At 36.3% G+C, this 13805-nt stretch overlaps 1 protein-coding gene across 2 annotated transcripts in view; it reads left to right on the top strand.

The window, feature by feature from the left end:
• LOC139964775 (dynein axonemal assembly factor 19-like) overlaps positions 1–13805 on the top strand; it is a 72683-nt gene that overhangs the window by 2479 nt on the left and 56399 nt on the right. The window contains exon 2 of one of the 2 annotated variants that reach the window (XM_071966729.1): positions 1528–1766. In XM_071966729.1, coding sequence (XP_071822830.1) covers positions 1528–1766 — 239 coding nt within the window. The remainder of the gene's footprint in view (positions 1–1527; positions 1767–13805) is intronic. The other variant, XM_071966730.1, reaches the window with a different exon arrangement.

Raw genomic sequence — 13805 nt, forward strand, 5'->3', positions numbered from 1 at the left:
GGTTACACTCAAATTCAAGGTTAATATATCCGGTATTGCATGGTACAATGCTGTGCAAATTGCTATTAGCAGGTGCAATGATGTGCAGCAGTTTTTGTACACTCGAACCACATACGGGTATGTTTAGTGCATACATAAGTGATCGGTTCAGCCTGTAACTGTCTGATTCACTCTGGTAGATAGTATAATTTCTCAGAAACTGTGCCCTCGTGTCTAAGCATATAACTGAACCAACCCAATTCATTCACCATTGAACAATTTAAACCTTTCTCTTTCAATTGTAATGACGTCTCATTCCAATATCTTGAGAAAAGACCTCCACAATTTCCAGTTACAAGAAATGATTATATGATTATCCTATTGGAAACACAGATCTTACTGTTGATTTTGACCAATAGCAACCAAGAAAACCTGGTATAACTCTTGCCCCTTGTCATTGGTCAACTCATTCCAAGTGGTTTGATAATTCACATATCTCTCCCTAAAACATTTTTAAAGTTCATTTTGATTGGGCAGGAAAAAACATTTTAACATCGAATTGGGACAGGCTAAGAAATCTTTAAACCCTCTCTTTGTATTTCTTTTGTTTTGGGATTACGTAGTACCTCATCCGCGTGCCCTTAACGATGATGTTGTCATTTAAAAACGTAACCTGTACTTTTCCCATACTCTGCGCAGTTGTGTCAACCTATAATTTCATTTTCAATGCTGTTTTATTAAGAATATTACTTGTATTCAATTTAACTCGCTTTTATGAGAGGAAAAAGTTGATTTTCAAACACCTGTTTTCATCGTCTTTTAAGTTAGTGAACGGTCAACACCACTTTTGTCCAGGGAACTAAAAATTGGAGACAGTGATTTCGTACACTTGTGAAAACATATCTCTTGGCATTCGCCAGAGAGAATTTAAAATTAACTTTTGTTTGTAACCTCAAAATTGTTCTGCAGTTCATGAATCGTTTCTAAAGGACAAATTTGGCAAGGCTGTTAATATTTGAGAACAAATATTATGAACAAAAACTACCATAATTCTTCCCTGTATTATAATGGGATTGTCCAACATCTTTGTTACGTGAGTTGCAATAAGAACTTGTTTGTTTACGCACGATTACCCCAACCACGCCAATTCACAGACTGATTCCATGAAAAAATGCTGCTATGCACAATTTAGAGGTAAACATTCCCATATGAAGTGTTTTGTAAGGGAATGTCCAGAGCCTTCAAAATCGCTATACAAAATTATTCCCTGAATCGGCCTCTGGTTACAACAAAAGTAGCCTGTGAACCAGTCTAGCAACCACTTTCAATAGCAGCCAAATCCATAGAAAGTTTCCCCTGGTCCTCTAAAACCTTAATTTTACCCTGAGTGTACCGTAAATGGCAGGTGTATGTATACCACAAAGTAAATGCCATCGTTCACTCTCATTGGTGCCATTACAGTGCGAAGAAAAGAAAGCATATAATCATGAAACAAGATTGAGACCCAAAACTTTTTCTATATGGGTGTAACTTTGCTTTCTACCACAGCTCCGTGATCATTCAAGGAGAACTATTTCATATTTGAAATTTCAACACCAGACAAGAGACAAGGAAAACTCAAGGACAAGGACACTCCGAATGGCAGACTTGAAAGAAGACAAGATTGATTTTAGGAAGTTGGAGAAGGAATTGGAAAATGCCATGAAAGCCGATGCTAAGTATTGGCGAGAGAACGATGCGAAAATGAGGGCAGTAGAACAGCGAGTGGAATCCTACGAGCAGTTCAGGTAAGGGAAAAACTCACTCTTTTGTGCGATCACTTCAGTCCAACTCTTTTGCTTTCTTTTTTATTCTTTTGTGTTTTTTGGTCAATTATTCGTCCACCAAGCAACAAGCTGACCCAGAAAAAACAAGACGATGATATATATGAATTAAAGGAGACCGGTGGTCGTTCGATGACGTTCAAAAGGAAGCTATATAGCTTGCTTCAGTGGTTAGCCTTTGTAATGAACCATGACTGGTTTTTAGCTCGCAGGTATTATACGCTGCATGAGGTATTAATGGAGTCACAGAAGTGAATCAGTCTTTTGAAATATTTAGAAATAAGTTTCTTCATGATATAGAAGATAGTAATATCAAAATGAGAAATTGAGAGTGCTGTGATAGATCAGGTCCCTGAGGAGGAATGGAGTCGAGGACTGATGAATACACAGCCTGGTAAGAGTGGAACTTTGTAAGAAGAAAAGGAGAAATCGAATGCAAGAATTTTTTTTAAAAAGGAGGAAAAACGTAAAACGAGAACACTTGTCACTTATAAGATTTTAAGTGAAATGTGGAGATGGGCATTGAGCACTACGAGTGGAACAAATAAAAGTGTTCATTAAAATGTAAAAAGTGTAAATTATGAAAGGTTTCCATTTAATTTGTAGCAAGATCTACTTAGGCTGCAAAGAACAATTTTAGGTTTCAATTGGAATTTTTTATTTTTTTATTTCTTTTTTCAAACTAGTTCTTTATCTCTAGTAGGGTTTGATGTTATGTTCCCTTTCATCAATAAAGGATGGAAAGTCAAATATATGCAGTATGTGTCATCTCTATTATAATCCTTAGGATTAGACTCAAGTATAAGGAAATGTGAAATTGGAAGTGGGTAGCTCTAGGGCATTGTTGCAAGCCCCTTATAGTTCAACTTCCTGTAAGCAATATGTGTGCTGCCTGAAGTCCAACGAAAGATAACTGTTCAAGTTATTAGCTTTACATAAATAGCAATATTGGAACACTAAATGATACACTGATTCATACATACTCATGCATGACTTTTAAATTCACAATGCAAGATTTTCAAAATAAAGACTGTTTTGAGAGGCTGAGCACATTTGAACTTCAAAGTTTGCTTCAAATGCATTGGCCTCATTTTCGGGCACGTCGTTTATCACTGAAGGTTACTAGGTGAGAGTAGGACTATAAAGTGTAGAGCCCTAGTTTTCAAAGAATGGGTTGCCACCCTTGAAAGGGTTGCAAAAATTTTGTAGGGTCATCAAACCTTCGGAAAGAAAGGAAACTACTGATATTTTGTCGGAAAATTTAGTGGAAAGATCTGGAACATCAAATACTTCAAAAGTTGCAAAATCTAACGCCATTTTGCAAAATACGTACGTCTGTCACTGCATTTTCTGAAAAATAAAATCCAAGGGATTAAAGGCACATGTTGTAGTTATTGAGTGTCCAAAATGTGCATTGCATTGTATAGATGTCTTGAAGTCTGGGTACTTGCTTCTGTATCAAATTTAAAAAAAAATTGATTTTCTGTGACGGACGTACGCACGACAAGGGACCTTTGTAAAATTGTTTACCTCTGGAAAAATGAAAATCCCTTCTATTTTAATTGGTTGTAAATTGAATCAACATATAATATCACTTTAGTGTATATCAAGAATATTTATTCCTCTGAGGACCAAAAATAGGCATTGACTTAATACACACCTCAATCTGCCTAAATCCAATCGATGTTTTCTGTGAAAATTAGCTACATATTATGAAACTCAATAGGTTTAGCTTTTGTTTGATGCCATACACATACATGTAATGATGCAACGTTTTTAATTTTTGGCGAAAAGGTGTACTAGTTTACAGAACTGCCCACTGGTTGTTTTGATTTCTAAAAGAATTAGGCAAACAATATGACAATATTGGTTCCGTGTAAAAATAAACATTTAAGTTCAAACAGTTTGTGTTAATCATGCCATCACAGCATCATTTACTTTCACAGGCAAAGTCATTGAACTGGATGTGTAATATAGTATAAATACTTAAACTTGATACAATTGTTTCAATGTAATCATCTGCGTGGTTAGTTTAGCAGACTTTTCAGATCGTGGGGCAAATAAGGGATCCCTCAATGGGTGAAATTTTTTAATCATAAAACATGTAAACACACACCCTTCATGTGGTGTCAAAATCCTCTTGTCTTTTTTAAATAGCTCAGGGTATTGAAAGCTTCTTTACTTTATAGCCCCAACATAGATTGAAAAGGGGTCCCTACTTACCTCGTCACAGTTAATGTAAGTTTTTAAGTTGGCCGTGGCTATTCTTACGACGAGTCGTAACAATTATTTATAAACTATTCTTACGACAAAGGCAAATTCAAGCGCAGTAAAGTAAATAAAGCAACTGCGCATGTAGTAGGGGTAACCCTAACCCTAAACATAACCCTAAACCTCAATCCTAACCCTTACCCTAACCCTAACCGGAAATTATTGTTTCTCCTCGTCGTAAAAATAGTACTCCTGGTAATGAAAATAGCAACTGCGCATGCGTAGTCGGGAATTATTGTTACGACTAGTCGTAACAATAGCCACTTTGTTTTAAGTTTGATGTACGGTTGGTATTTACACTGTATCATGTCATGTTTGATGTGGTGTGAGTTTGTTTTCATTGCAAACTGTTGTTCTTGGTGTCAGAATCTTTTCCTGGTTCCTTCTTGCTAGACACAATGTTAGTACATTGTTACAAAGTTGTTTATTAGTTATAATTTTTTTTATATATTATATTTTGCACAAAAAAATATGTAAACATTTATTAATCATTTTTTTTTTTTTAAATGAAGGATTCCAGATCATGATGATGATTTTTTTCCCCTCCCAAAACTCAGTTTTTCATTTTATCATCATCAATATTTTTTCCAATCAAAATCTGATGTGATCTAATTGTTTAATGTTAAAAGATAGTGCAGACTACCCATGCTGAACAGTGTTATCATTACGTACTGTAGGGGAAAAAAGGCTTACTTCACATTTTCAAAATGATGAATCATCTTGAAATTTTGGTTATGGCTATAACTGTCAGAATGAGGTCAGTATCTGCTGCTCTGATATTATTATTATGCAGGTATAATTTGTATACAACCTTGCTATGTTAGACTAAGGGTCTTGTTAATTTATAGCTCCCTGCATCTAGCAGTCAAGAACCAGGTTTGTGTGACCACGGGGAGATATTATATTATAAGAATATTTTAAAATAAAATAAAACTGTTAGCAAACTGCTAATCCACTAGAGAGCCTGTGTAAGAGAATGTGTAAAAGTAAGTTAGCCTGTCCCCCTCCATCTCCCCTTGTCCCCCCCCCTCCCCATCACTCCTCTTCTCACAGCACTCTTCCACCCCTTTTATTCTCCACACCTTCTGTCTTTGTCCTTCTCCAGTTTATTCCCTACCCCCTTCCCCTACTCCTCTCTTTGTTCCTCCACTGTTTATCTCCTACCTCTCCTCTTCCCCTGTTGCTTTCTTCTCTCCATCCCTTTGTGTATGCCATGCTCATTAACCTGTCTGCATTCTGTGTGTTTTGTCCCTTCTGTTACTGTTACTTGTCATTTAGCCTCTGAAGAAGATCCTGCTAGGATCGAAATTCAGGCACACTTACTTTTACAGAAGAATATTTTAACAAATTCAATGAGAACAAACTACTATTTATCCTATACTGTACATCCCTGTGCCCACTTAATTGAGCCTAGGTCCTGGGCTGTAGTCTCCTGACCCCTCTACCCCCCCCCACCTCCCTTTCTCATCAGGCTTGGCTCCCTGGTTCACACAGGATTCTTGTCGGTGCCTTTACTGTTTGATATTAAATTTGCCAACGCATTCTTCATCTCTGCTTAAGACATGATGAGATTCTTCACCAAGACTTTTTTTTTCTTTTTTATTGATTAGATTGTCATTCTTGTTTCATCACTCTAAGATTTAATCATTGTCTCTCTAAGATGGATTAAACTCTTTTCGACCTACTTTTTCATGGTCTGGAACCTCCCGTTAAATTACAGTTCAATACTTGTGCCCTAGTTTTTTTTTGTATGTATTTATTGCCAAACCATTGAGTACTTTTAAATTTCTATAATCATTGCTCATCCCCAAAATTTTGCATTATTTAATATTAAAATATTTTCCGAAAACAGACAAGTTCTCACCACATGTATTACAATTTCCAAACATTGTCTGGGATAAAATTTGATCATAGTTTTAGATGGCCTATGACATATTGCCTCCTTTTATATGTTCCTGCAGCTCTGCTCGGTTCTGTTGTTGTGATTTCTCTTTGAATTTTAATATTGAATGCTGTACTGAAATGTACTTTTATCATGGACATTACTTACAGCATGTAACAGCTAAAATAGCATTCCATGTGCACTTTGTTTAGACTGTTATAATATCACTTGTGAAATGTCTAAATCTGTGGCTCACTTGATTACAAGGTACTAACTTCTATCTCTTTGTCAGTCTAAGTTGCTTTGAATAGAGAGATGGGCTCTTTTATGATGTCAGGGATAAATTTATCTGGTATTCCATCACAAAATCCTACATACATGTATACGATTAAATAATAATGATAATACTTATTTATCCAGCGCTTTATACCGACGGTCTCTATGTGCTTTACACGAAACCAAATGAGTACAAACGTACAGCATGCTGAGGAGAACAAAAACTAAAAGATACACAAAAGGATAAAAAAAAATTACAATGTCCAATGAGGGTAGCACACATGAATTTAAGTGAGTTTTTAAGAAGCAGTTAAAACTTGGGTTACATCTCTATGTTCCGACGTCTCTATGTTCCGACGTCTCTATGTTCCGACAATACAAAATTATTTTTGGACTCATAATTTTTTTTGACCACCTTTTTTTCGGACCTAACTTTTTTTAACCAAAATTTGTTTGGACCAAAAATGTTTCGGACCCAACTTTTCCGGACCAAAATTTTTTGGGACCAAAAGTTTGGTGCACAAAAAATTTCGTCCGAAAATGGGGGTCCAAAAAATTGGGTCCAAAAAGTTTGGGTCCAAAAAAATTTTGGTTAAAAAAGTTGGATCCGAAAAATGTTGGTCAAAAACAATTATGAGTCCAAAAATTATTTCGTATTGTCGGAACATAGAGACGTCGGAACATAGAGACGTCGGAACATAGGGATGTCACCAAAACTTGTCTTTGGTAGGGGCATTCGTAATGTGGGTGGGGAGAGTGTTCAAGAGTTTGGGGGCTGCAAAAAGAATGCTCAGAGTGCGTCTTAGTTTTTAATTTTTTGTGGCTTTTAGGAGAATAGCACTGTTAGATCTGAGTGAGCGAGTTGGAATTTGTAAGGTGAGTAAGTTGGAAATATAGTTTGGGGGCACTCTAAGATCTATGAGAAACATTGTTAGCAGCGTGCCTTTAGAAGTTCCACTAGGTGATATCACTCTCTCTTCCTTTAGAACCGAGCAAGTAGTGGATGGAAGCAAATGTGTGTTTTGAGGTGGGAAAAGGGTGTTGGAGGGACGGATGGGGTAGGGGTGGTTGAGAGCATGCTTTCAATTTCTTCCATATGGTAGGTAGCCACACTACAACGAAGCACACTCAAATACAACCCTGTATTATAAGTGGCTATATAGTACAGTATATATACATCACAATGTCTAAACATTCTGTAGCAATAGTGTAACTAATTAGTTTGTTTTCCTTTTATAACGAGAAGTGGGTTGACCACTTCCTTGGTCAAAGGCAGATAAGTTGTTATCACCATATTAACATTCTGCAAACATCAATTTTTGCAGCTAATTATGAGAGACATAAATGCCCTTCACTTGTCTAGAGCTCCTGAACTTAGGCCTCTTTGACTCCTTGCAGCGTGATCGAAATTGAAGTATAATGGTTGCTTACTGGTACCCTTATAGAACCTCTTTACCTCTATGATACTAACACCTATTCTAGATGTCAACTGTCTGGTTTTATTACTATTATTATTGTTATTATGATCATTGCTGTTGTTGCTGTTGAACAGGTGACACTGGTCAAAGAGACAATGTTTTATCCAGCTGTTCAATATGATAAACAAGAAGAGATTCAAGTACCTAGCCCCACCCCCTCCATTCCCTCTCTTCCCCCCCCCCTACCTCCAAACTATGTTAAGTTTCATAACTCATCCAAATATCAACCAAAGTTAGCCTGAGTGAACCTTTACCAAACAGTTCTATTTCTCTCTTGCTACGGAATAAACATGACTTCATTTCTCATGGAATGTTAAATCGCTCTCTCTCTCTCTCTCTCCCCCCCCCCCCCCCCCCCGTCTACTGTCCTAGTTTCCAGCATCCCCTACAAATGAAAAAAAAAAAGAAAAAGAACTTCTAAAAGGCAGGAAAATGTAATTTCTATGAGCTTTCTCATCAGGGAAACCAAAACACCAATCAAACTTTTTTAATGACTCTGCTGGAAAAATTTTGTCTTTTTCCAAAGCGTTTGCCTCCTAACAGAAAGTAGAGCACAAAATGACCTGAATTTGATGATATATCTTCAGGGCAATTTGAAAAAGATTTTTTTTTTTTTTTTGCGATAACAGAGGAAAAGTTCAAGCGAACTGGCTGTCTCTTTACTTAGAGTTTGATGTCTTCTAGCTGTGTCTGCTTAAAACATCTCTGTCCTACTTTTTAGGCCGATAAATGTCGAGTTGCCATGTCCATAAATCAGTCGGGACTCCACAACTACATAGTACTCATATTCGTTATCTTGTTAATGCGTTCACCCCCCCCCCAAGTACATATCAGGGTATTGGCTAGCAAAGATTCATTTCAACATTGTTAATAATAATCAGGCATCTGTAGTATGCATACGTGCAGTTGATCGTGATTCTGTAGCTTGGAGTAAAATATCCGGGAATGGTTTCCATTTTATTAGTGCTTACGTTTAATGACTTTCAAGTGTTCTGTTCCCCCCCACCCCCAAAAAAAATACGAATATAGAAATTTGCATGGTGGGAATAACTGCTCATTCATTTTTGCCTTTGACCCCTTTTGTTCTTCACAAATTTAGAAGGTGACAAATCAATGTTACATTGTCAAATTTGTGAGTTTATCCAAAAATTAGCAGCATATCTGTAAGAGCTAATTTATCATTTTTCAAAATTTAAAAACATTTAGAACTGGAAAAGATTGAGATTTTACAGATTAAATGAAAATTGATCTATTTACAATTATAAAGTGACATATATGAGGACTTAGTCATTCTCATTGAAAAAAGAAAAGACCAAATATATGTAAGATTTGACCCCACGCCTAATAGTTCATGCCCAGACAAAGTAAATGGTACGGGCTTTTTGTACTCCATAGTGTCGGTAAATATTTGCCATGTTCACACAATTTGTACACAAATGACCTTTTGACTCGAACTCAAAAACTGATTTGGCTTTAACACTTGTTGATGTCTGAAACCATAACAGTGTCAATCTATTTTTCTCAACTTTTCTTGAACCTAGGTTGAGGATTTAACTAGCTGGTAAACTCTTCCATTATAATCAAAGTGCCTTGGAAAACACATAAATTTGTCTCACACTGTATTATTTGCTCTTCTCTGTGCCTACTATTTTGTATTTTTCCGGTACATTTCACGTCGAGGAAGCTAGGTAGTCCTGATAGTGTCTGCTTTCCTTTGAAAATAGCTTTTTGAGTCGATTGCAGAAAAAAAACCAATTCGGATAGTGACATGAGAACATGAAAATTTGCATGTTTACACGTGATTAATAATATAATCATAATAGTATGAAAATATTGAGGATCGATTGGATTCCTCAACTACTAGCTGATTTACCCCTTCATTTGGGTGAAAAAAAATCAAAATTACTTCATTTGGAGTCATACTAAATCAGGTTTGGCTAATTTGCTGATCAAAATATGAAAACAAAAAACTGCATTTAAGTCAACTGGGAAAATAGATTGGGAAAGTGTACAGTACATTTCTGAAACTTAATTGATATATGGATATATATCCAAAAATGGATGTCTAGTATTAATATAGAATCTGTAAATTTGAGTTCAGATGTTGAATTGGAAGCCACCCGATGTGTAAGTTGTAATCCATGTAAGCCCTTTGCGGTTTTCTCCCAACGTTTGTGGTTGCTTAAGGGTTGTCGTAAAAATAACTGCCGATTATTATTATTATTATTATTATCATTGAAAGGTGATCTAAATATACATGAAGAGCCTGACATTTTGTTTTGATTTGCCATGTGCACTGCTGAAGGGGTCAAAAGAAGAAACCCCTCTTACCTGGAAGAGGAACTTGGTTTTATCGGATGATTTACTTGGGATTATTATGAAAAGTCTTTCGTTACTCTCCCTTGGATGACCGTAAGGATCTAGGTTGGATTTCCTGAAGTGAAGTTTTAGTCATCTAGGCCCACAGCTAGAGGCAAGAAAAAAAAAACAACTTTTATGGAATAAAAATAAAAGTAAAATGTAAGAATTGAACACATTATCCTGCTTCAAGCATACATATGAGGTGAAAAAAAATCTTGTTTATTAAAGTAGCAAGCATGTGGCTCATGTCATAGTGTGTTGTTGTTTACAGACTATTGTGGTCTTAAAAATATTAAAAGAAGGAGAGATTCTTCGATGTACCTGTGTATGTACCATAAGCATAAATTATGGATATTGCAGATTCCATCTTTATAGCTGGGCCAAAGCCAAAATTGGTCATCCTCAAATCCCAAAAGTAAAGTTATTTCTGTGGGAGAAATTTATTTTGGGCTCATGGCAGTACTAATTTTCACTTCAGAATAAAATAAAAAAAACCTGAAAAATTTTGTTATCAGTGACATAGAGGTCGTTGAAATCTAAAAAGATGCACACTAGGTGCGAGGGACGGAATTTAGTCTTATTGACCTAGCTGAAAAAAAGGATGGGTGAGGTAAATTTGGTTTCTGTAATTTGATGTTCATCTCTAGTGCAAATTATTCATTGGAAAAGTTTTGAATTTTTTTTTAATAAAAATGAAGAAAAATAGGAAAAAACGGTTCAAAATTCCGTCCCTCGCATTTTTTGACACAATTTTTTTTTTTGAGAGAGAGGAAATAGTACAGTATGCATAAAAATCTGCAAAGTATCAACTATCAGTGACTTGAACATCTGTAGTGATGAAAGAAACTGAACAAAAATATGAATGGTGCATTATGGGTAATCAACATTTTCGCGAGGGACGGAATTCAGTGCGAGGGACGGAATTCTGTTACAGTTTGGTGCTACACGTCTGTAGTCCTAATCTGTTGCTAATAGAAATAGTTGGCAGAACATACATGTAAATTTCAACGACACAACTATAGCAGAATTCGACAGCATGCTGAACTTGCAAAGTTGAAGAAGGCACTTCCAGGAACAAACAGTGCTATCTATCATCCAAGTGGACTTCAGCGAGAACTACAGTATGCTAACAACTAAAAGAATGAAATACAGTCGGCATACTTTGGCCACGAGAATTTCACATTGCACAGTTTGTGCATGGTACGCTGAAGGTGAGGAAGGTGAAGTGCAAAACCTTCTGTGTCATCAGTGATTATATGTCACATGACAAGTTCTAAGCTTTGCACTTCAATAAAGCTATCATTGAAAAGGTCCAACAATTTGTCCATTTCTGGATTAGAGGTTCAATTTTGGTCCGATGGCTTTGCTAGTTTAAATCAAAATATTGCTTTTACTTCCTTGCCACCCAGTACCCATGTGACATTCCAATAACATGGAGTTATTGTGAATCTCACCATGGGAAGGGCCCAGTAGATGGGGGTGGGGGGAAAGATAAAATCAAATGTGTACTGTGATGTCAAAGCAGGTAAAACTTCTCATCTCTAGTGCCAAGCAGTTTGCAGAATATGCCAACATAGAGTGAATGCAACAGATACATTCTATGTAGCTGCATATGGCATAACCGTGCCTAGGCTTCTATGCCAGACAAGGTACCTGAAGTACCAGGTACACACAAGGTCCATTTTATTGACCGTACATGCAGTAATGGTAAGAGCAAACTGACTTTCTTCCTACAGAGTCAGTTTTGTGAACCAGTTGAAGAGATGCTCAGGGAGCAGTTGTATGACTTAAATGATGGAGTTGAAAGTCAGGTAGTCGTGAGCTATGATCAGGAACCAGATCCTAATCTGAATAAAGTGGAAAACAGTGGTCAGGTTGAGTAGAATGGGGATCAAGATCAAATTGGTAGTCAGCTGGTTAACAATGATCAGTTACCATGGAAAGTGGTGGGTGGGTGGGTGATACAGTAGTTGAGTATAATGGTCAGTTGTATCCAGGAGAGGTGGAAAACATAATTGTCAGTAATTCACAGGTTAATGCCATGGCAAAAACAGGGAAGTATTGGAAGTGGCCAGAAGCAAAAGACCTTCTGTGGTATTCAAGGGATATGGTGAAAGGAAATATAGCCCCTGTTCTCCCTGTATGCTGAACCAGAGACCATTATTTGTGTAATGAATTGTAAGCATTCATATCAATTTGTTGCACTATGGTGAGCTGTTTGTTGATTTCCAAATCTACATCATATCCAAGAGTTTGACATGTTAATGTTCCAATTTATATTGAATTGCATTTGATGTATGTTGTGTACAATAGTTCATTTTTCTTGTTAATGACAACTTAATGAGTTAACATCATGATGGGGGAAGAAGTTTTTAACTCTTTCATATGCTGTTTGGATCCGAATCTAAGCAGAGTTTTGTTAATGAATATGTGAATTGTCAATTTGAATTACAATGGTGACTTTGTTTCCTTGTATAAAGTATAAATGTTGAATTTGTACAGTAAATTAGTTTTCAGTTTCCAAATTTAAAAATTATATATTGTCCCACACTGTTGTATACACCTACAATATAAAGGTGGAAAATAGATTTAGTATTTGTGTTTGGTTTAAGATTCCTCATTTCGGGGAAGTGGTGGATGGAGGTGACTTAATTATTATTCACCAAGGCATTTGAGTGGTGAGTGATGGAATGAATTTCAATTTTGATTCCAATTTACCTACATTTCACCAATCATCCCATCACCACCCCTTCACCCCCATCTGTTCCTTGAATGTGTGTTCATTAATTGGATTGTGTAATTTGTGATAATATTCCCACTGCTTGTGGGAGCTTGGCAATGACAAACAGAATTTACAACAGCTTTTTCTCTAATTAATCAACATAAACAGCAATTCCGTCCCTCGCATTCCGTCCCTCGCACTGACTTTTTTTGTGAAATTAAACCGTAACCTAATTTAGCTATGAGATTTTTAAAACACATTTCAGTTAATATCAGAAGAGTAATTGATCTTGTTATAAATGGTATGACTGGATATAGATTCCTCCTAAATTTGATAATAATACGTCAAATGTTTGGAGTGCATGCACACCCAGTTTTTATCATTCCGTCCCTCGCGCCAATTAATGTTCGTTGCTATGGCAACATGTTAAATTTTGAAAATGTTTCAATTGTTTTATTATGTTGTATGTTACTCTCTTTATTTAACCTACTACTGGATTTTTCATATTTCACTACTGTTGAGCTGGAATATATGGAAACGTTTATCAAATTCCGTCCCTCGCACTTACGGAGGTTTTGGCTTTGGCCGCTCTGGCAATGTTTATTTTCATAGTAACGAGGTAACATATATATATATATAGGTCTTCTAATGTTAACATTGTATCTCATGATATACCTTCCTCCGTTAAGCCAGGATTTGGTCTCTAATACCCCTGCTGGTATTTAACCACATGGTCGTTACTTTTAACTTCAAGATTTCTCTCCCCTCATTTGGGGATTAAATCTATTAAATGCAGCCACCATGGGTATAACGGTGCATTCTTGAGACAAAGAGGATCTCACAGTCACACAGCATTACAGATAATGGTGGGTATGGGAGACAACATCAACAACATGTACATGTGAGCCAAAAAAATAGAAACGAGTTTAGGCACGCTTTATCAGATTCTGTGTAACATAGATCTCTGTTATCGATGCATGAAATTTGAGACAAGTTGTTTGTTTAATGTGTAA

Source organism: Apostichopus japonicus, chromosome 23 (genome assembly GCF_037975245.1).
Source record: "Apostichopus japonicus isolate 1M-3 chromosome 23, ASM3797524v1, whole genome shotgun sequence".
In the NCBI taxonomy this organism is placed as follows: domain Eukaryota; kingdom Metazoa; phylum Echinodermata; class Holothuroidea; order Aspidochirotida; family Stichopodidae; genus Apostichopus; species Apostichopus japonicus.